General features: G+C 35.3%; 1 protein-coding gene across 2 annotated transcripts in view; it reads left to right on the plus strand.

Annotated features, from left to right (window-relative positions):
* LOC123309234 (rho GTPase-activating protein 26) overlaps nucleotides 1-26,135 on the plus strand; it is a 69,757-nt gene that overhangs the window by 3,492 nt on the left and 40,130 nt on the right. For both annotated transcript variants that reach the window (XM_044892223.1, XM_044892224.1), the window contains exon 2: nucleotides 14,496-14,653. In XM_044892223.1, coding sequence (XP_044748158.1) covers nucleotides 14,496-14,653 — 158 coding nt within the window. The remainder of the gene's footprint in view (nucleotides 1-14,495; nucleotides 14,654-26,135) is intronic.

Below are 26,135 nucleotides of genomic sequence, written 5' to 3' on the forward strand. Positions count from 1 at the left end.
TTGAAATATTTGGATCATCGACCGTCCTTCAGCATACAGTCGTTCACGTCATCACTGGAAGGCCATAAATCTTTTTGAGCCCTGCGTTATCTCTATTGGGTACATAGGATAGCCGCAGCGTTTTCTAATATAATAGCCGGAACTAACCTCAGGAATTTTTCTTCACTTATTTATTCTCGTCGGGCGTTCGAATTTCATTTCGAACCATTTCAGTATGTTTGCCATTGCATTGTGATTGCTGACGAATAACAACCGATAATGTTCTACGTCGATGGCACAACGCAATTGGAATAAAGTCAAACATTGCCGTCGTCCTTCACATGGTCTTTGTCTCGGCACGTTTTCGAACATAGAAGATCCATGGATGATTTCTAGGAGCACGTTTTGATCGTGATGGATAATGAACCACCTTTTTCTATTTCTAGGCGGCTGTTCACATATCGGATATACGATGATCTTAAATCTAAATGTATGAATGTATGAAAGAGTTGATTCATTATTCAATTGTAATTGACCGGGGAAAATATTGGCGTGCCAAATTGAACTGCGGAGTGAACTTTTTAATTCCAATTAAGGTAGCCAATGTGTTTTTTTGGCCTTACATGGCTTAAAAACACACCTAGAAAGGTATCTGACTGAAGAAATACTCAAATTAAGAATTGATTCAATTATTTCCTCAATTTGTTCGATTAAACCAAGAACATAACAAACAGAACAAAATTCAAAAAATAAAAAGTGGCATTGAAAACAGTTATACATTTTTTACAACAATTTTTTGTGTCTTATGCGCCCAGGAACACGTCTGACCTCGCATACTCCTAATAAGGTGTTTCATCTTCAGGTAAGTATCTAATCCTAGGCAACTTGTACGTGTAAATAGAGGAAAGAGAAGATACCACATTGCGAATCTACGAAGGAGAACATTCTATGACCAACATCAACATGTTTTTGTTTACGTTTACCTCAATCCGAAATAATCTTTTTCAGCATATTTGCCTCAAATTATACGGAATTCTTGATACAGAAGCCTTAAAACTATTATTACACCAAACCACCTAACACAAATACGATAATGAACATTCAAATATTAGGGTAAACGTAAACAGAAATGGAGTAGATGCACAGCATATGTAAACATAAACATAGAGATGTTGGACACACTTTCTCTTGTTGTTTACCTTATCTTCTCCTTCTTCTAACTACGCTTGTACCTACCTCATATCGAAGTGCCGCTTCTAACAATCTATGGATGAAATATCGGGAAATCTAGAGGGCCAAGGCAGCCAATCGAATTTATCGTCTTCAAAATGAACCAAAGGCGTCGCTAGGTTTTTTGTTCTTGAAATTTATAAACATTTATAAATTTTTTTACACTTATACAGTGTAAATAAATAGTTGTGAAAAGTTTAAGAGGGTGATTCCTTGTAAAAAAAAATAGTGTGGTTTTTTTTTTTTGAGTAGCCCCCTAGAAATGGCACTTGAAAAGCAATTTTAAATTTCTTTTTTTGGATAACAGATAAATAATATGAATGAAATTGAGCACATTCTATGGGAGGTAGAAGACAATCAACAAAAATTTTGTGGTCTTTCCCAGTTTTCCCTATAATTTCAAGGGGTAGAAAAAGCCATCCCTAAAACTTGTAGCAAAAAACTCTTTTCCTTATATTATACCGAGTATTATACCATTGAGAAGTAAATTTTTATTGTTTTATTCATTTTGAGCAAATGTGGTCTACTCTAATAGTAATTTCTTGCTTTTTACCAAATAACGGTTTTGAGGAAAAACAGATTTATCCAAAGGTGAGTGGCGTGAATCGTATAGGCTGTAATCATTTTCGAACTTGAATTTACCTAGCAGACGGATATCTGGGGAAAGTCATCAAATTTGTTTTGTCTTCTCACTGCCATAAAGAATGTCTGCTCAATTTCATTTCAGTTCTCTAGTTTCTAAGAAAAAAATTATGGATTATACAAGGTGAGTGTTTGACTCGTACAAATATTTCAACAGTAGATTCTTGAGGTCAAAAGAAACAATTTTGTCTCTTACCATTTTTGCCGAATCGGCTTGGTTTAAAAGATACACCCTTTTGAAAAACCAGAATAAAAGGTTATTTTTAATTCTCACAAACGGTTTTACCGAATGAAATGAATTTCGGAATGTAGTTTATCATTTATTTGATTAATCTTTTTCGAACACAAGATATCACCCACGTCTACCAGTTTTCTCATTATGTACTATAAAAATGCCTCGAAAAATACCAAAAATTCAAAAAACCAAACTCTTGATTGGACGATATCTAATGAATATCAGAAAGTTCTGTAAAATGAAAGTTTTCTCAATATTTTTTCGAGTAATTTGATTTTCAAAAATTAAAAAGTGTCTGTGAAATCTGAAAAATTGAGTACTTTGGCTGAATACAACTCTGTTCAAAAGATCCACAGATGTGGATCGGATCGGAAAAAATGGTATAAAAAAAGTGTTTCTTTTGACCTCAAGAATCTACTGTTAAAATAATTGTACAAGTCAACGTCTCGACCTGTATAAGGTAGAAAGAACATGTGGTTCCATCAACTCTTGTATGTAATACAGATACCCCACCCCAGTGAATACCATACAATGTGGTGCACAGAAAAAATAAGGATCTTGTTTTTCACCCGCCTTCTCACCCTAGGAACGACTAGATGCAGCAATGAATTCCGACGTTGCCAAAGTTACATTCGCGCCAAATTCAAATTTACGAATGACATTTAAAAAGTCATAAGATATATTGACAAAGGAATACATTCACTTGTCCTCCACAATTTTAGTTTGACGTCTAACTGTCAGCCGTTATGAACTGTGAACTGTGTAGTTTATGCTGTCAATGTCAATCAATTTGACAACACTGGATTTCAATGGTTTTTTCACCCTTGCACTGCCATCTTGCATGCCAAACCAAAATCTGGATTCATCACTATCCCACTCTAGGCCGCTAGCCCGCTAGACACCCACGCGATACCACTAAGAATATATACAGCATATCAATCAATTTGACAACACTGGATTTCAATGGTTTTTTCACCCTTGCACTGCCATCTTGCATGCCAAACCAGAATCTGGATTCATCACTATCCCACTCTAGGCCGCTAGCCCGCTAGACACCCACGCGATACCACTAAGAATATATACAGCATATCAATCAATTTGACAACACTAGATTTCAATGGTTTTTTCACCCTTGCACTGCCATCTTGCATGCCAAACCAGAATCTGGATTCATCACTATCCCACTCTAGGCCGCTAGCCCGCTAGACACCCACGCGATACCACTAAGAATATATACAGCATATCTCACCTGATATCACTTTGATGGAGGAATCAAACGGATTATGCAAATATTTCTCATTGTATATTTGAGTTCTTAATAAAAGACATTTAAAGTAAACTAAAACCTAAACAAATATCTATACATATTGCTAAAAATTCTTATTAAGAAATTCATCAATACAGGCTGTTCTGTTTTCCATTTCACATCAATAATGATGAATTCCAGGCGTATATGTATATGAATCATTGAATTTTAAATAATTGCACTCACTTTGTCACACCATCTAAGTATAAGAAATCTACGTCGGAACTTCATTTGGATTAATCATTGAAGCGCGTTGAAGCGTAAAAGAACAAATAACTCTTGCAATGAAATATGTAATTAGAAAAGCAACACTATTTCGAAGAATTGTAGGAAATCCAAATAATTCTAAGATTTCATCCATCCACTTGTAATTTGCTTATGAGCGAGTCATTCTCGCTTCTTTCGATTAAGCTTACCTAGGATTTCACGATGGCTCTCTTCTATTCACGTAATTAGGCCGTTTCGCGAATCGTTGTTACCCATAATTAAGTCGGTTTTTGTCGACGAGAAAGCTCTTCCATGGAATGAATTACGTTCGGATTCACTTTTATATTCATTCTCACTTTTATTTGCGAACAATGGACGTCTGTCTCTCACCTTTCGCTAATCAGTCACAGAATAAGACAATGCTCAATATTTAAAGAAAAACGTTGGGGATATACTGAATGGTTTTATCTATTCTTTAAAATGAAGACTAAACCGATCATATATAAAGTGATTCGCCGCATTGGCCTATAGCCGTTTATGGAGAACTATAATCATGATTAAATACTGAAATATTGCATGTTAGAGTTTTCGACAATGAATTTTCTCCCGAGCTTTCCTCCTGAAATATTTCCAGATCTCTGCAATTTCCGGTTATACCGGAAACAGCCTATTACTTTCTTATTTCACCTTGGGTAAAAAGTCAAAGGTTCATGAGTTATTGGAATTCTTATGAAAAAAATTGTGGCCTCTGGAGAATTCTCTACAGAATTTTGGCATGAAAACGGCAGAAATTATTTTGTATGCAACTGAACAGTGTATTCTACCGAAAGTAAGTATGCTCGGTATGCAGAGAATTCACGGTGCATGAATTCACGAATAACTTCTCTAGAGAGTTTTCGGCTGCTGCAAACGGGCTTTGAAGGTATGCCATACTTTTTTGAACCTTTCTTCTGTGGGGGTTCATTTTTAATCTTTCATTATGTAGTATTATAACACTGTTTGCTATTTGGGCCTAAAATATGCAGATTGCTAATCAAAAGATCATCAAGTGGGTCAAATCGAATTAATCAAAACTCAAGATTCTCAATTTACAATTATTTTTTCGTCATTTCAGTTGATTCTGCGTGAAAGGAGAGGGAGGTTTACCTATATAAAAGGATATATATTGAAAAATTCTTAGCCTACTATAGAACCAAACAAAATTTCATTGTCAAAATATTTTATTACTCAACATATTCTGCTCTTAATTAGATACATTTATTACAGAGAACCTGCAACGTCCCTAGACCTTTAAAAAAAAAAATGTTTCCTATTGCTCTGCAAACAAGACCTTCACAGCTTTTATTACCTCCTCGTTGGAAGAAAATATACGACCTTATTTAAACTTTTTTTCAGTTGAGGAAAGAGATGATAGTCGGATGGAGCCAAATCTGGTGAATAAGGGGGTGTTCTAGAAATTCAAACCCTAAATCAAGAATTTTTTGCATGGCAACATGAGATTTGTGTGCAGGGGCGTTGTCCTGCAAAAACAAAACACCTTTGGATAGCTTTCCGCGTCTTTTCTCCTTTATTTTTTCCCGTAGAGTGGTCAGTAATGTCGAATAGTGATCTCTGGTTAATGTTCTACCCTTATCCAAAAAATTAATCATGATTACTCCATGGCAATCCCAAAAAACTGAAGCAAGAACTTTTGCAGCAGATTTTTGGACACTGAACTTCTTAGGTCTTGGAGAACCAGAGTGTCGACATTCCATCGATTGCTTTGTTTCTGGATCGTAGAAATGTATCCAAGTTTCATCCATAGTAACAATTCGGTTTAAGAAGTCTACATCGTTTTCAAATCGAGCACAGATCGAACGCGATGCTTCTACCCTTGCACACTTTTGGTCAACATTCAAACATTTGGGGATCCATTTTGCAGCAATTTTTCTCTTGTCCTAATTGACGTGAACTATATATTGAACGCGTTCGTATGAAATATTCAGTGCTTCAGATATCCGTCTTAGCCCAATTCGACGGTCTGATAAAAGCATGTCATGAACTGCATTGATATTTTCGGGGACTGACACAGAAACTGGTCTTCCCGATCGGAGATCATCTTCAATGAAAAATTTACCTCTTTTGAAGCTTGCAGTCCAATTTTTCGCGGTCGCTTACGATGTACATTTATCACCAAGGGTATTAAGCATATCTTCATAAATCTGCTTACCTCTTAACCCTTTTAAATACAGGTACTTGATGATGGCTCAATACTCCAATTTCTCGATTGAAATAACTAAGTTCATTATTATTCCGGAAAAATGAAAGATCTGACAACAATGTAAATACCACCAAAATTATCGGCCATATTACAAGATCCACACCAAAGTCTATAAAAACCGTTTCCCAGATAATACTTAAAACTCACTCTGTACCCAATTTTATTTCTGTGATGAAACCACAAAAATTATCAGTTATCAGTTGTAACCAGATATTAAGCTGCGTCTGGACTTTCAAGGCCTGCTTCGATGTCGATAATACTTAAAGCCAGTATACAAACCAACAGTTGAATATACAGATAAATGATGGAATGTGTGTCAATGTAAATATACTATAGATCAGTTCATAGAAACAATTGAACAACATTTTTCATAGGTTTCCGTATAATAAAGACGTCATTTATTTAAATATCCGTCGGAGCATCGGCTAGCTGTTGTAATGTCGATAAAAAAAGTAATTCAGTCCCATTATTCACACATAATTTTATGGAAGTATGGCTCCAAGTGAATTGCAGAAAAGAAGGTAATATTAAATTAGAACTTCCTCTTTCAATTCCCAACACCACTGAATTGTGTAATAAATACACTACCTACTCTAATTGTACAATGTACAGTAGCGTTTAAATGAACGTTAAATGCCTAACAAGTAAACCATACATGTTAGACATTGTTATTTCAGAACGTGAAATGAAAACCTATGAGTGGTTGCATGAAGCGCTAGAACTGAACGTATAAGAGATAGGTATAAAGAAGAACAGTCAATCAGACACCAGTTTTCGTTATTTTCGAAATATTCTTAGTTAAACTATTCCTAATTAAAATTGGTTTCAGATATTGAAAATTGAAGCCGGTTTACACCTAAAGTCATGTGTTGTAACTAGTTTTCGCAAGCAAGACAAATATGTAGGCTCCAATCTTAGGCTAACGTTAAGCTAGCCGAACCCCCAATTTCTCCAAAAATTGGGGACCAAAAAATTTTCCATTAGGGTAATAAAATGAATTAGCCAAAAATTATGGCCGAAAAAAATCCAAATTTACCAAGTGCTTCTGTAAGCTTCACAGGTGTCCCAAGTTATCGGGCATAATTTGGCAAGATAACGCCAACGATGAAAAAACTGCTTTTAATAGCATTCCTACTGACTTATAAACAAATATATGTATTATATTAGACAGCATTGTGGTAGGTTGAGGTCATTGACAGTCACTTAAGAGAGTGTTATCGAAAACATGCCTTCTTTGTGGGGTAGTAATTGATGAAAGATGAAAGGATGTATCAATTATGAACATGTTCATTCATTTTTGTAATTTAAGTTTTATCTCATGGAAATCATCAATTAATTTCCTTCGAAAAAGTCGCGTTATTATTACTCATAAAGAGTCTTTGTTCTCAAATATCATAAAAAGAGTTAAAAAATTCGAAACCAATAAGTTCAACCAACTTATTTCATCCCCATAATAAGAAAGGGTCGAGAAAAACTCCATCTATTTCAGGACCAAATTGTCATTCAAAACCTCAACTATTTCCCACCCCTGTAGTATTACATGACTAACTTCCCAATTATGCATGAAAAAATGCTTAATTTGAAATAAAATGTGACCTGTTCCACCATTTTTCTATAAAATAGTAAATACCGAAGATATGAATTTTGTGCGTTACCTTTAAGCGAGCTTTTTAATCGGTCAGTATATTTTTTTAGTTTCTGAAATTATTGTCTTCAATTATCATCAATTCTTAAGCAACATGATGGTTTTTGATACAGTGGAAAAAGTAATATTTAAATTATTCATTATGAATGAATAGTCTGCAGAAGTGCAGTATACCTTCACACACTTGAAATTGCTATTGTGATAGTGAAACACGTTTATCGATTGAGTAACTGTTACCAGTGAAAGAATCACGTAATTCAGTTTCTACTTCCATCATAGTTTATATTGGCGAAACGTTGGACAATAGCAATAACAGCATGAATCCAGAAAACCGTCCTGCCGATTCTGCTTCTGGGGGTCAACGTCCTCTCCAGACTCATCGGGTCGATATTTTCGTTGTTGGAACAGGATGGTGTGCGCCCGATCCTGTGAATGAATTTCTGTACGCAGGAATTCTTCGATCCTATCGGTCGTTTTAGTTTGGACCACGGTCGCCTAAGAAAGCGATCTAAAAGGGCACATTCAAATAAGATATCAAATTGGAAACACTATATAAGGGCCAATTTCACTAACTCACCAATTTATGTCGATGACTCATTTTAAGTTGAGTTAGAATAGAGTATCTCTGCGCTCTAAGATCTCTCTATACAAGGTGAGTCGTTGACCCGTACAAATATTTTAACAGTAGATTTTTGAGGTCAAAAGAAACACTTTTTTCCTATACCACTTTTTCCGATTCGGCTCTGATAAAAAGATAGCCATTTAAAGTTTCCATAATGAGCTATGCCACCCCTGGAACAACAAAATTACCTTCAGAATAACTAGCTAAATCTTTGACACTACACATCTGTGGATCTTTAAAATAGAATTGTATTCATCCAATGTAACCTATTTTTCAAATTTAACAGATACTTTTTAATTTTATAACATCAAATTACTCGAAAATAGCGCATTATACGAGAAAATATAAGGAATAGTTTCATTTTACAAAACGTTCAAATATTTATTGTATAGCGCCCAATTTAACCCCCATCAAGCTAGCAGAACCACTTTCGAATTTTGGATTTTTTTAGACTAATTTTTCACCCCAATAAAAAATTTTTTGCTCCCCAATTTTTGGAGAAATTGGATAGATTAACGTTGAGCTAGCCTAGAAGCTAATAGAACATTAAGCAGAAATCTGACAATAGCATAATTTTAGGCTCATTTTAGGCTCTCATTTGAACCTACTGCGGATTTCCCTGAATGAGTTTTTTTTTTTACAGGTTCTGCTAGCTTGACGGTAAAGCTAATAAAAACCGCTAATACAATATTTATCCAAAATCAGACTTTCAGGCTAATTTATTACTCTAGTGAGAATTTTTTTGATCTCCAATTATTGGAGAAATTGAGGGTTCCGTTAACCCAACCCGTCGCATGCCGAACAAAACCTATAATCGATTATTTATCCAGAATCTGATTACTTCATATTTTCAGGCTAACTTTAAGCTAATTTATTACCCAAACAAAAAAATTTTGTCCTCGAATTGTGGGAGAAATTGCGAGATCTGAAAGCTCAAAGTCATGCCACCAAGATTAAATCGATACCAATTGTTTTTAAAATATATGATATATGAAGCTAGCAGAACCCCCCGTTTCTCCAAAAATTGGGGAGCAAAATTTTTTTAATTGGAGTATTAAATTAGCCTAAAATTATGGCCGCAAAAAAATCCAAAATTCGAAAGTGGTTTTGCTAGCTTAATGGGGGGCCAATTTAGTTAGGTTCTTTGAATTTTTGGTATTTTTATGGTGCGTAATGGTCATAATGGGAAAACTGGAAGACGTGGGTGATATCTTGTGTTCGAAAAAGATTAATTAAATGAATGAAAAACTATTCCGAAATTCATTTCATTCGATAAAACCGTTTGTGAGATAGAATTAAAATTAACATTTTTTATGGTTTTTGAATAGCCTGTATCTTTCACACTGAGCCGATTCGAAAAAAATGGTAAAGGAAAAAAGTGTTTCTTTCCACCTCAAAAATCTACTGTTAAAATGTTTATACGAGGCAAAGGCTTACCCTGTTGGTATAAGCCTCCCTACTTCACTTCATAGACAAAGCAGATGTTAATGTTAGAAGAAGTTTGAAAATAATTCCAATTTCAAAAACTTGATAACATTCCATAATTTCCTTACATATATCAAGACATATATTCACTATACACTGTTGGGCATAAGTCTTGAATGAAATTAATATTTCATTCAGAAACTCTTCAATTGAATTGAATTATCTTTTTTACTGCCAAAAAAATTTGCTACAGTCCCATTCAACTTTCCTTTTTCAAATTCAAACGTAAACCATGTGCGTACTCGTTGAAAAGCTGAAAGAAAATTGAATCCCACCTTAATCCTTGCTTTTTTTTATTTTTGTTGTTGTCAGAAGAAACACAAAAATCTCCTGGAAAAAAACTGTTTTGTCAACGATTAACTCAAAATAAAGATGGATATGGAGTCCCAATTGTACTTAGTTTTTGTTTTGGCAGTAAAATTGAATATTTTTCTCCAACCCCTATGCCTGAACCGAGGCCTGAACCCTGCCCAACATCTCATGGATATCATCTCGTGATTTCTCACTTGGTTTCTTCTGCTAACCACAGAGAAACGCTTTTGAAAACAACAAAATACATACCTACTCAAAATAAAATAGAATGGAGACTATGGTTAGATTCGTTTCGGCTAAAGGGGTAAGAGAAAAATATTAAATTTTATTGCCAAAAGGTGAGTACTCTTCAATCAGAACTCAATAAACCAGTTTCAGAGGCTTTATTTTAAGTCATTTGTTAAGAAACTATCAATTTGAGTTTTTTCAACAGACTTTTATGTTTCTTCTGATAGCCCCAAAAAACCAAGATCAAGGTGGGATTCAATTTCACGTGAGCATTCCAACGAGCCCATACATGGTATACAGGCTGTCTGTAAACAAATGCGAAGGACTTGGGGAGATGATTCCTCTATAAAAATAAGCAGGGGTAGTTTCTATACATTTTTTTCGAAATCGACTTCCCTTCCAAGATACACTCTTTGGAAGGCGATGGCGAGTTGATAGTTCTAAATTTTTTTTACGGGTTCTAAAAAACACTGAGTTATAAATCTATACATAATATGGAGCACTAAGTAGATGTTACTCAAACAATTTTTTTAGATCTCATAACTTTATTATTAGGGGTTGAAAATAACAATCCCTTATGATTTTACTTCAAAAATTGTATTCGTGGGATAGATTTTGGAAATATTAAATTCTCTTATCCTTTCCCATTCAATTTTGGAGAAAAAAAGTCTCTTGCAAAATTTCGATACAGTCGATGCTTTTCTTGGAATAAATAAAAACTTACAAGCAGTTCTGATCAGTGTTCATTCCATGCGTTCCATAGAATGACCCCTTATAATAAAGTTATGAGATCTAAAAAAAATTGTGTGAGTAACATCTACTTAGTGCTTCATATTATGTATAGTTTTATGACTCAGTGTTTTTCAGAACCCGAAAAAAAAATTAAAAACTGTCAACTCGTCATCGCCTTCCAAAGGCTGTATTTTGTAAGGGAGGTCGATTTCGAAACATAGGAACTACCCCTGCTTATTTTCATCGAGGAATCATCTCCCCAAGACCTTTGCATATGTTTACAGATACCCTGTATGTTCGACAGGGTTGCGACTAACTCAATTTTATTGCCAGAAAATGAGGGTTATTGAAAATCAATTGACGGGTTTCAACGTTTCCATTTTGAGTTATGGTTCGAAGAAATATTAACTTCATCCCAGACTTATGCCCAACCCTGTTTTCGTATTTTAAAACAAGTGTAATTATTATGTCCGGTCTGGTATAACGTGCAAATTTTGTTTCCTCTTTCAGGACTACTTTCACTTAATTTGAAATGGTGCTCTGGCCAAAGGACGGATACTTTCAGTTCTTTCCGTCATAAAATGTCAGATAATCATTGCATTGCATAACATGAGCTGAGTGAAAACATCCCATCTTATCTCGTTTGATTGACGGAATTTAATCTTTATCAGAGTTCAAACTGGAATTCGTGAAATAAATCAATTCCGAAACGTCTTTCCTCAGTCCCTCATCCATTTCGCTCAATCAACCTTGTATTCAAAGGTGTCGATACGTAACAAATCGCCTCTCTCTTATCCCTACAGGTGAAACTTCTGCCTCGGCGACCCTGAGAATGAGTCATAACGATACCGAGGAGATATAGAGACGCTCAATCGAATCAGCTACACGTTGTTCGTTTTATTCTGGAGCGAGCCACGCACGTTGCATCTAGATTAGACCGTGCACGCCGAAGGAATTCGGCGTAGACAATGGGTTTTGTTCCAGATACGTAACCAGCTTGCTCGACCGGATGGAGACCGATAGGTCGGGTGCCGATTTCAGGAATTGTTTCTGTTGGAATCTGTTGTTATTGTTTACATTATGTCGGTAGTTAATTAGCGATTAGGAAGATACTTATCTGAATACTAATGGTGTTAAATCTTTATAAACCACTTTTTCGAGATAATTAGATATCAGAAAGCAGATTATACAGGGTGATTCATAACTATTGGGACATAGGCTAAGGGCAGATTGTTTGGCCCAAAGTATGGCGATAGGACCAAATATTGCTGTGGAAAATGATAGAGGGCGTTAAAGTTGAATTTCTTTTTTTCGTTTTTTGCTACTAATTTCACTGTATATTTTTTCTTCCGTTTTTAACAAAAGCACAATTGAACAGTTCAGAGCATCGGAAGGGGATTTGAAGTAACGATTTATATATTTTATTTATTTATTTCGACGATAAAGCATAATTGAAAACAATGTAACATAAAAAGAATAAACTTAAATTAAATGTTCTACGTGGCCTCCTCTAACTTCTATGCCTTTTCTAATTCTTTTAATAAAGGAATTTCGAACTTCGAAAAGAATATTATTCTGTCCCCTTATAAAAAATTCAACTTTAACGCCCTCTATCTCTTTCCACAGCAATATTTTATTGTCGTATATTTGGTCCTATCGCCATATTTTGGTCCAAACAATCTGCCCTCAGCCTATGTTCCAATAGTTATGAATCATCAGATATCTTGAGTCGTCCTAGAGTTACAGGGCGATTCTGAAGAATTTATTTTTCAAATATGTCGCTATATCTTGGTTTATGTTCGAGATATTCGAAAAATTCCAAAACATATACAGGCTGTATTTGAAGTTGAGGCTTTTTTTTTCAACAGAAGGTAGAACTGGTCAAAATGCAAAACTTTAAAAAAAGTTGAAAAAAAAAATTCAAAATGATTTCTGAAATATGTAGATCCTAATACGACCCTAGACCGTTTGTTAGCTGAATTATCGCAAAGCAGTGGGAAAAAACTTATTATCTATTCGTTTAGGTAATTGGAGAGCTCGATATTTACGTGGTAATGAAAATGGATTGTTCTCATTATTTTTTAGTAATAATTTACACGATTTTATGAAATGGCTCATTTCGATAACAACTGACAGAGAGACTTAGGAAACAAGAGACAAGGACTCAAAATATGATAATACTTCAAATATCACCAATAAAATTAGTCTAAATTATTCACGAATTTGTTCACAATGGGCATTACAATTTTCTTGTTCGAACATTCCAACAATCGTCGTAAAAATGGGATGAAATGGGGAAACATCATAGCACTTTTTGAACATAACTAACATAAGCACTTTCAAAAAACTGCCCCAATTTTCTAAATTTTTTTACCCTAAATTGCACGATATAACAATTATGATTCTCTCAAAAAAAACCTGATGCATCTAACCCGATGAACTTGCTACTGAACCATTCATTGTCCAGCCATATGTTTATGTTTTGCTTCGTTTTTGCGATGCCGAAGTCACCATCCACAGTCCCGTACTTGAAATTCAATGAAATTTTGACGAACTTCTAGGGGTTGTATCTCAGCCATCTTGGTTATTTTATATAGACAATTTTTGGTTAAACGACTTATTTTGATGAGTTCAAATACTTGGGAAACTTCATAAAAACTAGGGCTAACCTAGACACGGAAATACACAATCGTATCAATTCGGCATCAAGGGCGTTCTGGAAGCCAAAGGTCAGAGTGTTTCAAAATCACGACCTCAATCTGAAGACCAAGTCAGCTGTTTACAAAGCAGTCGTCCTCCCAACGCTTCTTTGCGGAAGCAAAAGCTGGACGCCCTACAGGCAACGTATTAAACAGCTTGAACAAACGCAACAACGTCATATAAGACAGATAATGCATATCAGTCTTGCAACGCGCGAGTTGTACAACAATTGAGGCTCAAGTAACGAGGACCCGACTCAGCGGACTCAGATGGAGCGGCCACATTCTGAGGATGCAAGACATAAGACTCCTTAAAATAGCTCTGTATGGCGAATTCACAGAGGGTGCCCGGAAACCAGGAGGCCAGTATAAGCGGTTTAAGGATATACTACATCAATCCCTAAAATCAGTTAATGCCAATCATAACTGGGAACAACTATAGTTAGACAAGTCACAGTGAAGGTCTATGGTGCACAGTTATAATGGAGACTCGAGAAGGATACAGCGGCGGCCAGATCTGGTTGGTGACTATCCATGCCCGGAGTGTGGAAGGATCTGTTGAGATGGGTCTCTTCAGCCACAGGAGGGCACAGTCGCAATCAGCCCTAAGAAATTATAAGTCTGTTCTTTTTTTTATGTCTTTTTGTAGATTTATTCCCGGTAACGGGATACAGCAATGAATGAATGATGAGTTCTACCCTCTGTCAGAAAAGCCTCACCTTTGAAAACACCCTGTAGGTGTTTATAAAACAATTTCCCATATCGTGTAAACTTTATAGCTTGACACGGGGACTGTGAACTTTTTGTGCGGATTATCTGCTCATCGCTGGAACAATATTATGCCTCCTTGAATGATGCAGTGGTATTTAGCTGTTGAGTGAACGAATGACATTCAGTTGCATTTTATTTTCAGAACTGGGCATGGCGCAGAGATCCTTTGCTAACTGTCTGAACGGTTTCACCTTTCAATCTATCGGAGAAACGCAGACGGACGAGGAAAGGATAATTTCAAAATCCTTGCACGAGTTTGGTTCTCTCATCAACATGGTGGAAGATGAGAGAGACAACATGGTGAGTCAGGAATTTCAAATTTTTTTTCAGCTTGATTTGAAGAGTCTGTTTCAATAAATGCAACATATTCGAAACGCTGTTGGCAGATGATCTTGTTGAATCCTTACAGTTTATTTGTTTTCACATAAGGCCGGAACCAGATGTCCGATGTTGATGGGAATTTCACCATTGTGTAAAGAATTTATTCGAATGAGGTTTCGTGTGAAATTCATTTTTATATAATGAAAATATGACGAAAATATTGATTTCTTTCATAAACAAGTCTTAAATGAAGGCATTGATTTCAGGCTTTCATTGGCGACGATGGATAAACTATAAAAGAAAAAATAAAAATAGATCAAGTAGGTACAATTTTGTAGAGCCCGAAAAGTTATATAGAAAAGTCCGCGGACGGTATATATCCTAGTTTCGGGGATAACCCACGAATTTTTACCAATTTTTACATTTTTGATTCAATTCAAAAATAATGTTCCATTTGAATAGGGCCTCTGACTGGCATGTTATGAATAAGGTAATATAACTAGTAAGCCCGTAGATCTACCTTTTTTGGTAGATTCACCTTTTTGGGCGTGATTCGCCTCAGTCGTGGCACTCGGGCCTGCGACCCTCACCAAAAAAAAAATATATTTTTTCCATCCCAACCTCAACCTCGAAAGAATGGTTCTCGTAGGTTTCTCCGTGACCAATCCCACACCGGTTGGGGTGGGGGATATTACCCCCTTCACCTCAAAAATTTTGCCTTTTCCATCTTCTTTACTCTACATTGTGACTGTCGCAAGAATCCTAGTTGACTAGATCTCCTGTGAGTGGTGTAAATTTTCTCTGATCATCGATTATCACATATACTTCATTCAAATTTATTTTAGCAGTCGGTTGGCCATGAAATAATTTTCTCAAGTTTTTGTAACTAGAACAAAGTTAGGTTGGCACTCATGAAATGTCGTTAATGTCATAACGCCGTTGCCACAACTAATATCAATTTTTATTACGAAAATTCGAAAATGCCGAAAGTGATTGAAAAAAGAGACAGGGTTTCAGGAAGTGCTATTTAGAATTCAGGTCCGCTCATTCAAATAGTTATACCCTGATATTCTAAAATCCACAATACGTCAGACGATAGCGAACATATTCAATGTAAGAGAATTTATATAATGTTTCATCTGAATCTAAACGACTTATATTTCAGCTGAAAATTTCCACAATCAGAAAGATTGTGAATGAAGAGTATGACAAAGAATTTCCTTCTATTGGGAGACCCAAAAAAGTGGTGGCATTTGGGAATTTTATGTTTGAGTGAATTAATGCGAAAAGTTTACTACAGGATTTTCGATAAATGTCATCGGAGAATAAGTTGGATTTTTCTGTTTTTCATTTGACTTGTCCTATACAATGTAAATGTCTTAAGGTACTAATAAATACCTAATTATTATAATTACCTCAGTGTATTAAGATGAATAGCCACAAATACGCGCAAGTTGCCCTGTTACTTGTTTATTCATGTGAAATTTTTGTTCAACGGTGAAGTTGCATCTTAACTTGAAACTTCCATCAACTCCTTTTACTTATATTGATGCAAGATGATTTCTGTTGAAAAATTTAACATTCTTGTAATTATCTGTTAATTCCTTCGGGATATACCCATTGCCAACCACTGCAACATATGCATTTCATCTTCGGGTTAATATTTTTGAAATCTACAAATGATGTAAGCCAAAGAAGATAACGAACATTAACTCTCCTCAAGCTAGTGCATATTATGATATTATACTGATCTCTTGTATTTTCCATGCAAATAACTGGATTTGGTATGCCTTCAATCAGTTTGTATAAACTTCAATTATGTTCGTCACATATTTTCCGAAGAGATTCGACATTGTGATAAAATACGTAATAACAGAAACTTTTACGTAGAACGGGCAACATAGCGTTGATTTAAAACCCAAAAATGTTTTGACAAGCTTCATAACCCCACATTTTCGTACTATACAGAGTGAAATGTGTCAAATTTCCATGGCCAACCGACTGCTAAAATAAAGTTGAATGAAGTATAGGTGCACTTGTGCTTCGTACACTGATGACACTTGTGCTTCGCACACTGATGATACTTGTGCTTCGCACACTGATGACACTTGTGCTTCGCACACTGATGACACTTGTGCTTCGCACACTGATGACACTTGTGCTTCGCACACTGATGACACTTGTACTTCGCACACTGATGACACTTGTACTTCGCACACTGATGACACTTGTGCGTCGTCTTATCCTTTTAGTATATAGAAAATGAATGTGACCCTTATCTGGTGAATTCTTATTCCTAATGAAAAATGCTCTTCACATTATGAATGGTAGTAGAGGCGTTCTGTGATGAATCCATAAATATAATACACGAAAAAACGCCTTCATAATGTCAAAACTTACCCTGAAAACACGGCAACATTCCAAGGATTGAAAAATGATTAAAGCAACCGAAAAGCACAAATATAAATTTAAAAGAAATGCATTTCCACTGCAAGTGTTTAGTTGAATATTTTCAAGGTTGGCAAACGTTTCTGAACTCGTCCATTGAGTTAGATACCTTACTTATTAGCTTACTAGATGGCGCTCGAGTACTAAATAGTACTTCGAAGTTCCTACTTATATTTAATGAAGGTCCGTCAATTTAAACGGTTTTCTATCGGAGTGGGAGTTGTGTTGCTCTGACGAGGTCGAATGAGACTGATGGGATGTTCTTTCCGCCGGGTTCTGGACGATTGCAAGTTGGCCAGTTCGATTCAGACTGTAACATTTGTTGATATTCACATCAGCGGGAGATATGCCTCTGAATTGATTCTCATTATTGCATTTATGCCTCATTGTTTTAGGCGTTACCTTACTTTCATTTATTCAACAGATTCCTCAATAAATGAAGAAAAAACTAAAGTGGTCGAAATCAAACGCAGTAAACGTTCATGGTGGAATTCCTGTTTTTCAACCAAATTTGAACTACTCATTTTATTCCTTACAAGGAAGTCAAAATAGAAGTACATATTATTATCGCCAAATTCCATTCCGTTCCGATTTCGGAGACAAGTTCACCCTGTATTATTTTCTGACCCAGTGCAAATTTCCGGCCCATTTCAAAGTTCCGGTCGCCGATGACAGAACTCTGCAATTACCTGGTCATGTTGTCCAATTACTGCCAGAATATTACGATTATGATAGCTCCCGTTTTCGAGCAATGCGGGCTTCAGCTCCATGTCGGTCATGAAGGTCGAGTGTATAATGACCAATTCACGGTTAATTACGTCCCAGATCTACGACGGAAAAAGGGTCACACAATTTGCATGTTGTTTTTGCTGGTCATAACTAACTCACCTTGTTCGTTCAAGAAGGTGAAGAATGGATTCAATGGGCAAACTTGATTACAAAAATATAGGTCGGTTTCATTATGAAATTTAAATGACCTTTAATTTTTAAGCCTCCTTTAGTTTTAATTAAAAAGAAAAGGAAGCGGAAGCTTTAAATAGGACTGACTTCTCCTAATGGCCCAGATGTGTTCTATGGGTGGTAGATGGGCAGATCTAGGAGGCTATGTCGACCAATTGTATTGATTGCCTCCAAAATTAGCCCACGATATGCTCGCTACATGTTGCATTGTATTGTTGGGAAAGTGGATGAGATATTGCCCCAATATAAGGAAGAACTTGTGATTCCAGTATCTTTTCGATGTAACGCGCAGCATTATATCATATTGGCTCTGATGAATACCAAAGGTGACTTACCTCTATAGGCAAAAACAACCGGTACCATAATTCTGACAGTGTGGTGCACATGGCTTGTCACACAGAAAAATGAGGAACTAATCTTTCACCTTTCACCTCGCCTTTTCACCATTGCACGTTCATTATGCTTGGCCAAACAAAATCTAAAAATAATCTAAGTAAAACAACTTATCGGGAATTTGGACTATATGTATTTAACTCTCAAAATTGAATCTGAGTGCCTATTTATCCTTCTTCAGGGCTAAAAGACAAATGTAGGCATACTGGCATAAGCAAAAATTTAGTAAGAAAACTTTATGAAACAATCATAAGAGACAGACCATGATACCAACCTCAAGATTATCAATTGGTTGGAGAGAATACATTGGTTCTCATTGAGTGTAAACATGTCATACTAATTCGCTTTTAAGAAATCATGGCCACAAGGACGCCAACAAGAATGTTAAATACAAATCATAGACAGGAAACGCATTGTTGTTTTACTTAGATCATAGAAAACCAGACTGTTATCAAAAGATAATGTCATTTCATTCAAAGTCTCAGTCCAGTCGTTCTCTGCATCACGGTAGAACAAACTGATCCGGTGATTAACATTTCGCATTGTAATTGGCTTGGCATGCTCTGCTCACCAATGGTTCGCAAATTACCTTGTGGACCTGAAGCGGTTCCGTAGAATCAAAAGCCTAACGCGGCGATCTTGAAGTTGGGTGGTTCTTCTGACACATCTACAGCTCTTCCTGTAAGGCCTTCTTGATTCCATACCCGACAAGAATCCGCTACCTTATTTACATTTCTGTGCGTCCTCTTGGCCCCTATCAAACTCGCCAAGCTGGGTGAAATCGAAATATTGTCTCTGAATTTTTAATCGGAAATTCCTGTGGCTAATCGAGAACAATAGCACTTTGTATCTCTTTCGTCGCAGAGCCAATCGAATACGCCCTCTGAAACCATGACATGCTGTTGATTCCGATAACGCCGCATCGTCATATATGTAAATAATACAGTCAGCAGGCAGAACGCCCATTTAGTAAATAAGCCTGGATTAGTTGTTTATAGCAAATAACGTCATCCACTTGTCGAACTCAAACAGCAATTAAGGTGTCAGATTACGACTATTTATCTAAATAACTCTAGCTGAAAAGTTTTCCTCTCAGAATAATGGAAAATTGCACAGGAATTTTTTTTTTTCGGATGATGTGAAATGAAATCGATAAATTAGGTGTATCGTAATTATTTAAAAGAATGCATATTTTCCTAGTGACATTGGAGTTTTTGGTAATGAACGTATATTCGCATACATATTTGTCAGTAACAGGGTGTATCATTACTAATTTAAAATATTTCAATCTTTGAATCCTGAGGTCGGTGTACGGTGTATGCAGTATTAACCGAAATCACCTAGACGTAATGTATCTCTTGTCGAGGGTATGAGTTGCGCGGTAATTTTTTTGAAAAAATATGGATATGTTAATGGGGAATACTCCTTCTGACGAAAATGATGTATTTTTTATGAAATATATTTGAAACCATTTCAACCGTTTCCCCAAAAAAATTATTTTAAGCACTTAAAAATGAAAAATAAAAATGGGCATTTAAAATTTAAAGCGTTTCAGTTCGATTGCACAAGTTGGCAATATCGACTGAAATATGCCTGGATAATAAAGGACAATCACATTATCTTGATGAGATAGACAAAGATGGCTGTCTATGAAGTCTGCGACGAACGACGAAGGTCGTAAAATTTTATGGGATTTTTATGGCCGGTTGCAGTTGAAGCTCGACAGTAGGTAGGCGCCTGTGAATCAACAGCTGTTATTTTATAAACAAGCTGATCGAGCATTGTTCTTTTCATTGTCTGGTAGGCGCTGTTGCCAAATCGTAAACTCGGAACCAAGCTATTTAAATTTTAAAACCCCATATTTGAAGAATGATTTCGAATAGTTTCCGCGGTGCATTTGAAAATATCATGAATGAAACTCGTAATTATTCAGTTTAAATTTGCATATGCAGTGATAACCCAAATTGAGGAGAATTCCCCATTGGACCCCAAGGAAGCTACTTTTCAAGAGACTGACAATTCGGACGTGACACAAGGTCACAGCGGTGCTTTAAAAATGCAAAAAAATCGTTACTTGTACATACTCGAGCGTGTCAGATTTTCATACAGATGGTTAATCTCGGCGTTGCAGACGTGTTGACCAACCCTTTCTTTCCCAGGTATTCCATTTGGCGTCATAACAATTCAAAATGATATTCCAAATAGTGTTTTCTATTATAGGTTGTTTTAGGAACTGCGATTGATTCCGTCCACCCATAGATGTTGTTCAGAAAGAATATGATTTATTTACTCGGAATTATTCAGCACTTAACGTTGAAAAATCGACCAGTGGTTCGTGAAAGTTTATTTGAACAATTTTGTGTTAATATAAGCGGTAAGTTGTGATGAATATTTCAATGAAAAAATGTTTCTTAAGTCATAAGGACATTCATTATGATGTAGATCATTAGAATTCTACAAATAGGTTCGCTATAAAATGACCAGAAAACTTTCAATATTTGATTCCATTTGGAGTCAGTGGGAGATGCGGGATATTCTTCATTTCTGATTTTTTTTTCAGATGACACGTATTGGACTCTCTGATATTGAAGAAAAGCACATATAAACTTCTCTTATTAGATGGCGTAACGTCTGATGTGAAGTGAAATCGGTCATGCTCTTTTGAAATCTTTATATCCATAGAAAGAAAGCGTATAGGCCGCCAATCTTCACGAGAAGGATCTCCTTGTCTACCTCAAGCTCAACAGGGGAGCTGTTAATTCTACACTAATAAATGATGTTAGATATGATTTCAAGACATATTGGCCAATTCAGTAAGGGCCGAAAGCAAGATATCGTAATAATTGCCAATCTTTCAGCCGCCTGGCATGTGAAAAATGTCAAGTTCCGCTTTGCCTTACAAAGGACAGAAATTGTTTCAAGATCACAGTGTTTCATTAAATTTATAAATGTCTTGAACTATAGTACCTTATTATATGACTAAAATTAAAAAAAAATTCGAAAAACTATATTCTCATTCCACAGAATTCTCCCCTCCCCTTCCCACTAATTCCAAATGGAGTATTCGAAAATTTTTGAAATAGAACACAATGAATTTTTTTCACTATTTTTCCCTGGATGGTCATACTAATATGGGTAAATTTCAACAAAGAACAGCATTTTAACGAAATGAAGAATTAACTTGGGAAAGAACACTAATCAGATGGGGTTTTCAATCTGACAGTTTGAAGATGATAACAAGGAATTTTATTTGAATATCTCCCTTCCTGTACCTCTGATCGTTTCTGTATTCATTATCAAAGTTGTGGATAATAAAATTCTACACAACTTTTGTCTGAAGCAATTTTACATACTCTTAACCGTTCTCGAGTTAGAGGGCAATAAGGGCGAGGAGCTTAGCCTCACATGCGAAAGGCCAAGGTCAATGCAGAAACCCAATGTACATTCATCACCATATACATATCTCAAAAAAGTTCAAACGTAGAAAAATTTACTTCGGACAAAATTTGTAGAAAATGTTATGCTCTACAACATAATGAAAGCAAAAACAATTTAAAAAAAAATGATTTTTGTGACCATTATGGCCAATTCTTATTGTTTTGGCTTGCTGGAACGGTCAGATTATATTTTTTCCGTTATTCCTGAATCATTAGCTTCAAAATGAGAAAAAAGCCGCTGCGCTCGAAAATGTATACGTAACGTTTTTTTTGAGAAGAAGAGAATATATACTTTTCAACATGTAGTTAACCACATATATCTTAATTTGACACGCTCGAGTATGGACAATGATCTTTTGTTTTTATTATTCTGACAGGCTGTCCTAGACAATTCGCCCTATATAGATCTAATTTTTGGTAGAGGTACTCTACAGGGTCCAAGGTATCTCCCTCTATATTAATCTGACACGCTCGAGTAAATTCCGAATTTCTTCCTTCTTGGGCTTCCCAACTACAAAACGGATGCCGTACACACAAAAAAGATTTTTATCTTATTACTTAATTTTTTGGTAAAACTATGTAGTGCAGTGTCAGTGCATATTTTGATTGAGCACTATACAATCCTTCGGAAGATCTGAAGCTAGTTTTACATATGGAATTTCCTATACCAGGAAATTTCATTATTAAAACTTTTGCGCATTAAGTGCTCATTATAAGAAAATATTAATTCATATTTGATGATGTGTGATACAGTTCAGCATTATTTTCACGAATGCAGAACGCCATCAGTGGAGTGAATATTTCAACTCCGTTCCTCAAGAGTCCAGAAAAGATTTCCCCTGCTATATAAAAAAAATTATCCTCTTGGGTTTTTTTGTATTCAGTTGCAGGAGTGCTCAAGGCCTAATTTTTTTTGTAATTTCATCTCACCCTTGGTACAGTTCATCGAATTCAATTCCATTCAGGTCGTTTGATTTATATAACACTATTTATACCTGCTGCACCTCAATAAAACACGTCATTTATTAATGTTGGAATGTGACAAATATCATTGAAGAGTTACTTGAAATGCAGGAACATTTCATTACAGTTCTGATTTTTCAATTCTATATAATATATCCTTGTGACATCAAGAGGAAAACTGTAGTAGATATCATTTCAGTTTCCACAACACTATGATCCAGGAGAATACGTGACAAAAAAAGAATAGCTTATAAAGGTCTTCTGTCGTCTTCACGTCAAATACATCGTGGTTCATCCAGTAATTCAACATCTTTATGCGCGAAGACCTTAAATAACTACGAATTTTCGTCGACAGACGTACTTTTACATAAGGAATTTGAAGTTGTCAAATTTCGATATCGAGATTTTGACAATGTAAATTTCTTTCATTGACTTATTTACCTGAATTCTTCTTTCTGTCATCGAAAAATAATCTTCAATATGCTGCGCAGATCGGCGGATTTCTTCGGATACACGAAAGAATTATCTGAAATCTAAACTGTAAATATTCGATATGCAATTTTTCGAAATAAAATTTTATTGGTTTTTTACGAACTGAAAAATTGAGTTTCAGATATAAAAGTCCAGGGACAAACCGATTTTGAAACTCGAATTGAAAAATAAAATTTCCTAGGAGTGAAATATGTCGGAAAATCTAGTATAAATAATTATTAGTGGATGATAAATGGATGGAAAAAACTCATTACCGACTACTGAAAGAGAGACGAATTGCAGTTTTTAGGGGTGAAAAAAAAATTCAATGGGAAATATATACAGGGTGTTCCTGAATTGAACGTACAAACGAAAAGGGGAGATTCCTTAAGTGAGTTTAAGGAAAAAAAGTCCCATAAACATGGGGTCGCAAACGTTTCGTTTTCGAAATACAGAGTGTTGAAGTTTGAATTTTTTTCAAGTTTTTTTCTCATAGTATCTACACTTCACAAGATATTCAACTGAAATTTGGCATAGATATTACATTTTAGAGTTCTCACCACGTGACATGGCAATTTCGATAGAAGATCTACAGGGTGTTATTTTTTTTGGAACACTGCCACCTGTTCTTCTGCAGAACTTTTTTTGGTGAGCAACTGTTAATTTGAAAAAATGTAAAAATAAGCTTTGTTCTTATACTAAACTTTTCGCTACAGATCAGGAAAATTTCCATAAAAACTGACACTGACACCACAGATTACAAACTGGCCTTCCTATCATAGTTACGAGAATTTCGAAAGAATCGTTCAAATTTTTTTTTCTCGAAATCGTTGGTGGATACGACAAAACTACAAGAGACCGAAAAGTTTAGTATAAGAACAAAGCTTCTTTTTACATTTTTTCAAATTAACAGTTGCTCACCAAAAAAAAGTTCTGCAGAAGAACAGGTGGCACGGTTCCAGAAAAAATATCACCCTGTAGATCTTCTATAGAAATTGCCATGTCACGTGGTGAGAACTCTAAAATGTAATATCTATGCCAAATTTCAGTTGAATATCTTGTGAAGTGTAGATACTATGAGAAAAAAACTTGAAAAAAATTCAAACTTCAACACTCGATATCTCGAAAACGAAACGTTTGCGACCCCATGTTTATGGGACTTTTTTTTCTTAAAATCACTTAAGGAATCTCCCCTTTTCGTTTGTACGTTCAATTTAGGAACACCCTGTATACTTCATTCACTTTTATTTCAGCACTCGGTTGGCCATGGAAATTTGACACATTTCACTCCGTATAGTACGAAAATGTGGGGTTATGAAGCTTGTCAAAACATTTTTGTGTTTTAAATCAACGTTATGTTGCCCGTTCTACGTAAAAGTTTCTGTTATTACGTATTTTATCACAATGTCGAATATCTTCGAAAAATATGGGACGAACATAATTAAAGTTTATACAAACTGATTGAAGGCATACCAAATCCAGTTATTTGCATGGAAAATACAAGAGATCAGTATAATATCATAATATTCACTAGCTTGAAAAGAGTTAGTTTGGCTAAAGTTTGAGTACGTTACATCAATTGTAGATTTCAAAAAATTTTAACCCGAAGATGAAATGCACATAATGCAGTGGTTGGGAATGGGTATGTCCCGAAGGAATTAACAGACAATTACAAGAATGTTAAATTTTTCACCAAAAGTCATCTTGCATCAATATAAGTAAGAGGAATTAAAGTTTCAAGTCAAGATGAACTTCATCTTTGATCAAAAATTTCACATGAATAAACAATTAACAGGACAACTGGAGCGTATTTGTGGCTGTTCATTTTAATACATTGATATAATAATAATAATTAGATATTTATTGGTACCTTATGACATTTACAATGTATAGGACAAGTCAAATGAAAAATAGAAAAATCAATTTTCGGGAACTTATTCTACGATGACATTTATCGAAAATCCTGTAGTAAACTTTTCCCATTAATTCACTCAAACATAAAATTCTCAAATGACACCATTTTTTTGGGTTCCCCAATAGAAGGAAATTCTTTGTCATCCTCTTCATTCATAATCTTTCTGATTTTGGAAATATTCAGCTGAAATATAAGTCGTTTAGATTCAGATGAAACATTATATAAATATTCTTACATTGAATATGTTCGCTACCGTCTGACGTATTGTGGATTTTAGAATATCAGGGTATAACGATTTGAATAAGCGGACCTGAATTCTACAAAGCACTTCCTGAAACCTGAAGTATACTCCATTCAAGGATGATTGACATCTCGGGTGGCTATGGAAAATTGAATTTAAGTTGATAATAGCCCATTAGTTGAGATTTTGTGTTGAGGAATTTAGGTTGGTATTTTGAATAAACACTGATCTATATGTGAATCTATGCACTGACAGACGATAATTTTAATTTAATTTTTACTGCTTTTTTGTTCTTAATTTAATCGTACAAATTGAAAAAATAATTGTAACAATTTTGGATGCTGATTAATATGCTCTGAATTTCAATATTTCTTTTTTTCAAATACTATTCTAGGTTATATTTATATATTCCAGTTCTGCGATTGAAACTATAGAAATTATTGAATATCTTTTGTGACCAGATATTAAGCTGCGTCTGGACCATAGGCGTAGCCAGGGTTGAGTTTCGGGGGGGGTTTTGAAATGAAATTTTTCTGATTTTGACATATAAATTGAGACTTTTTGAAACTAATATTATGTAACTATATTATTTCCCCCCCCTGGCTACGCCCGTGGTCTGGACTTTCAAGGCCT

The sequence above is a fragment of the Coccinella septempunctata genome, chromosome 3, assembly GCF_907165205.1.
Source record: "Coccinella septempunctata chromosome 3, icCocSept1.1, whole genome shotgun sequence".
Classification (NCBI taxonomy): domain Eukaryota; kingdom Metazoa; phylum Arthropoda; class Insecta; order Coleoptera; family Coccinellidae; genus Coccinella; species Coccinella septempunctata.